Source organism: Hordeum vulgare, chromosome 6H, assembly GCF_904849725.1.
Source record: "Hordeum vulgare subsp. vulgare chromosome 6H, MorexV3_pseudomolecules_assembly, whole genome shotgun sequence".
NCBI lineage: Eukaryota > Viridiplantae > Streptophyta > Magnoliopsida > Poales > Poaceae > Hordeum > Hordeum vulgare.
The window spans coordinates 13,556,280-13,560,599 of NC_058523.1; the positions used below are offsets into that span (position 1 = coordinate 13,556,280).

At 43.4% G+C, this 4,320-nt stretch overlaps 1 protein-coding gene across 1 annotated transcript; it reads left to right on the forward strand.

The window, feature by feature from the left end:
• Positions 1–353: 353 nt before the first annotated feature.
• Positions 354–1,156, forward strand: LOC123403084 (protein H2A.6-like). The gene is made up of 2 exons (XM_045097055.1): positions 354–615; positions 708–1,156. The coding sequence occupies exons 1-2, from the start codon at positions 439–441 to the stop codon at positions 975–977; spliced, it is 447 nt and encodes a 148-aa protein (XP_044952990.1). The 5' UTR covers positions 354–438; the 3' UTR covers positions 978–1,156.
• Positions 1,157–4,320: the final 3,164 nt, after the last annotated feature.

The window sequence follows — 4,320 nt, forward strand, 5'->3', positions numbered from 1 at the left end:
ACTCGCCACTGGTTTTCGGAGGGATTGAAAAAAATCAGTGAAAGGACGTGGGTGGGGAAAGTATCGATAGGAGGTGGGATCATTGAGAGATCGAAACATAAGCGAGGTTGAACCATCACGACGGCATATCCTGCTTTAATAGTAGATATCACAGCGAAGTGTGGCGCGTGACCCAGATCCCTGCGTTCTGATTGGCTGATCCGACCCTCCCACGGATCGCCACCACCAAACCAATCCCCACCGCTGGCTCCACTCAGATCCAACGGTGGGCGCACCACATCACGCGGATCGCTCCCCCTCCCGCGACGCTCCCGCCTCCAATAAAAGCAGCGCCCTCGCCGCCCTCCAAACCACAAACTCAGAGCATTCGATCCAGCACCCCGCCGCCAACGCCACACCTCGTGAGCCCTCGTCGCCGGAGCAGCAGCAAGCAAGAAGATGGCCGGAAGGAAGGGCGGCGACAGGAAGAAGGCGGTGACCCGGTCCGTGAAGGCCGGGCTCCAGTTCCCCGTCGGCCGCATCGGGCGCTACCTCAAGAAGGGCCGCTACGCCCAGCGCGTCGGCTCCGGCGCCCCCGTCTACCTCGCCGCCGTCCTCGAGTACCTCGCCGCAGAGGTACGCGAAGATCTTCCCCGTCCTCCACTGTTCTTCTGCCCTGCTCTTCTCGTGCTCGACGGAAAACCGACAGATTTCGTTTCGGATCGCAGGTGCTTGAGCTCGCCGGCAACGCCGCCAAGGACAACAAGAAGACCCGCATCATCCCGCGCCACCTGCTTCTCGCCGTCCGCAACGACCAGGAGCTCGGCAGGCTGCTCGCCGGCGTCACCATCGCCCACGGCGGCGTGATCCCCAACATCAACTCCGTTCTGCTCCCCAAGAAGTCCGCCGCCGCGGCCGAGAAGGAGGCCACCAAGTCGCCCAAGAAGAAGGCCGCCACCAAGTCCCCCAAGAAGAAGGCCCCCGCCACCAAGGAGTAGCCGCCTGCACCCATAGCCCCGCCATTGTTGCTTAGATCCATTTCTCATGGACTAAGATGATATCCTGTATGTAATGCCTGGTAGTCCGTAGTGCCTGTTCGATTCGTCTAGCAATGGTGACATTGTACCTGGGATTTATTATATGAGAATGGTGAAAGATGCAATCGTTTCAATCTGAACTCTTCTTTTCCATGGCTGTAATTGATCTCAAGAACGCTTGTCGCATGTCTTTGTTTCTGAAGATTTGGTTCTAAATACGCCGTACTTTTTCTACTACAAAATCCTCTGTTCTATCGTTGGAACTTCCCATTGATCTGTTCTATTAACTTCAGCCATTCGTGTCATGGAAAACTGAATCTGTTCTGCCCTGTTTCTTACAAAGTTCTCAAGCAGATGGAAGCTGATTATTCGACACCGTGGAAACTTGAGAGGTGCACGGTGCAGCTGACGATTCCCAATCATCCTCCACGCTCCCTTCGGTGCAGCTGACAATCAATACGCAAGATGTTTCCTTGGTTGTTCCCTCTGTAGTTGAGCTGGTTAAATGTTTTTGTTCCACAAAAGAATACTCCCACTTGGAGTTGAGCCGACTATATGCGAACTGAAGTTTGGATACTTTGATGCAGGTAACAAAACAAAAACCTGACAAGGTTTTGGCTGCTAGATGCAAACTAAATTAACTGGCCAGATGAGGTGCTGGTTTTTTAACCAGCTAAAACGGAAACAGATATTGAGAAATTTAGATACCAGGAGTAGTCAGTCCCCTTAAGGCCTTGTTCGGTTAATTCCAAATTTTAAATAAACCGAACAAAACCTAAAAGGGCCCACTAGAAATTTTATAATCACACACGCGGCAACTATTTTTCGCTTGACTCGAGTGTTTCTTGTGTCCTGCTGAAACTTTTTCCGTGCGATGTACAGTAGCTTTTCAGTCAGCCCATTTTGGTCATTTTTCGTGCTAGGTTTCTGAACCAAATTCACTCGCTGCGCTTCGTTCGCTGGTTCGCAGGTTATTTATTATTTGTTTTCTTTTAATTGCTTTCTTTGTTACAGCACTAGTTTCTTCGTCATTTCCATTCTTATTTGTTTATGAAATGGTTTTCTTTGTTTTCCTTTTGGTTTTTTTGTTTCTTTCTCGGATTTTACTGTTTTAATCATTTTATTTTTTTTATTTTCTGTTTTATTTATTTCCTTTTTTTTCTCTCACTATTTTTATTCTTTTCATTTGTTTTTTGATTCACTATTTCCTATATTTATTGCGTTTCTTCAATTTCTTATATTTTGTTGATTTTCATCAGTTTTCACTGTTTTCTATTTTTGGATTTTGTTTTACTTTTTGGTTGGCTTTGATTTTTATTGGTTTTTTGTTTTTCTCTTGTTTCTTTGGATTCCTATTCTACATTTTGCATACATCAATAATATTTTTTTAAATAGGTTTAGCATTTTTTGAAGTGCAAGATCAATATTTTTTCTATAAATATTCTATTTTTTTAATTCAAGTGCTTGATTAACATGTTTTGAATACATGGTCAACATTTTTCTATACAGATTTTGACATTTTGCAATGCTTGATTAAAATAATTCATTACAATATTAACATTTGTTGAATACGTTGTCAAAAAAATTTCTATACAGATTTTAACAAATTCCAAGGGCTTCTTTAACAATATTCAAGTACAATGTTTCTTTTAATGCATGGTCAATAACTATTCTATAAAAAAATTAAATTTTGCAAATTCTTAATTAGCATTTTTGCCAAATGCAAGATTAATATTTTTAATACATGTTTAAAAATATTCTATGCTCATTTAATATTTATCAAATGCAAAATTATGATAATACATGCTCAATACAATTTCGATACACAATTATCATTTTTTCAAATGCTTTTTCATTATTTTTAAAATACTTTATTAAATGCTTTTAAATACATAATCAACTTCATGCACATATTAGATTTCCTATACATTCTTTGTATACATGAGAAAGCTTTTCAATGTACACATTTAACATTTCTAAACTGTTTTTTTAATTTTATCTAGAATATTTGAAAGTATAAACAAATGTAAAAATAGAAAAAAGGAACAACAATGCTATGGTCTCTAGCGCACCTGGACGGGCCCATCATGTGGCGCCGTTAACGCGAGGCTTCCCTAAGTCTCATAGGTGGGTGCATCCATGCCCGCCAATATATTTTGTTTATTTCTTTTGCTTCTGTAGTTTATCCGTCACGCTCTATCAGGTTATTTTTTTCTCAATTTCCCATGCTGGTTGAATTATAAATTTGTGGTATATGGTATTTACACGGAGGGTATAAGAGCATCTTCGCTTGTTGGCCTCCACAGGAGCCGCTTTTTCAGGCGGTTGGGGTCATGCCGGCGAAATTTTTAACATGGTGGGATGGGGGGGAGTTTGAGATGAGAGAAAACAGAAATAAAATGGGCGAGATACATGCACAAGGGTGGGCCTGTTGCATGCAAGAGAGAAGGAAAGGCGAGAGGGAGTGGAAGGCTGAGAGTGGACATGTTGCATGCAAATAATAACGCCGACGCTTCCCGGGCGCCGCCCAGTGTTGGGTTCGATCTGGGATCGTCGGGGCCAATTTTGGCCCTAATCTGTGAAAAAGAGGCTCCTGGGCGTGATTGAGACGTTTTTTCTCCGCCGGCAACAAAAAATCGCCTGGGAGGGGCTTGTTGGGGGCTATGTTTTTCAAACAAGACCCCAATTACAGAAAAATATATATTCGTTGTTGAACCATTTTTCTTCTTATTAAAACAAAACCTGTGTTGAAGAAATCTTATGAAACTCGCATATTGCTAAAAAAAAACTTCATCACAAACTTCTTTTTTTTGACACAATACCTCTACTGCAGAGACTTTGTGAAACAATACGCTTGATGCAAAAAAAAAAACTAGTTGCACGAGATTTGTCGCCAGCGACGAGGCCTCGATCAAGATCAATCCGACCGCTAAGCAAGTGGAGGATGGTATGCATACATAGACGACTAAACTATAGAGTTTTTGAAAAAAAAACAAAACAGTCTTGAGCATCTTCTCGTGTTTTTTTGTTTGTTTGTATTGCATCTTCATGCTCTGCAACATGTGCTGCTGCAGCAGGAAGTCGTCTATCCTCGGCGCCTTCGCCAGCGTACGTTGTGCGCCAGGTCATCGATCCGCGGCCAAGCGCATCCGATCCGTCCATCTCAAGAATCATCGAACGGCTGGAACCGCTCCACGCCAACGATCCGAGGCAGCAGCCTCTCCGCCAACCGCAGCCCGCCTCCTTTCCCCTTCCAGTTTTCCCTATATAAATCTCGCCGCTCCCGTCGTCTCTCCACACCGCA

Excerpts from the sequence above, each read along its gene's own strand:
- LOC123403084 (XM_045097055.1), top strand. The coding sequence starts at position 439 with ATGGCCGGAAGGAAGGGCGGCGACAGGAAGAAGGCGGTGACCCGGTCC. Across the intron at positions 616-707 it reads TCGAGTACCTCGCCGCAGAG|GTGCTTGAGCTCGCCGGCAA; the intron begins GTACGCGAAGAT and ends TTCGGATCGCAG.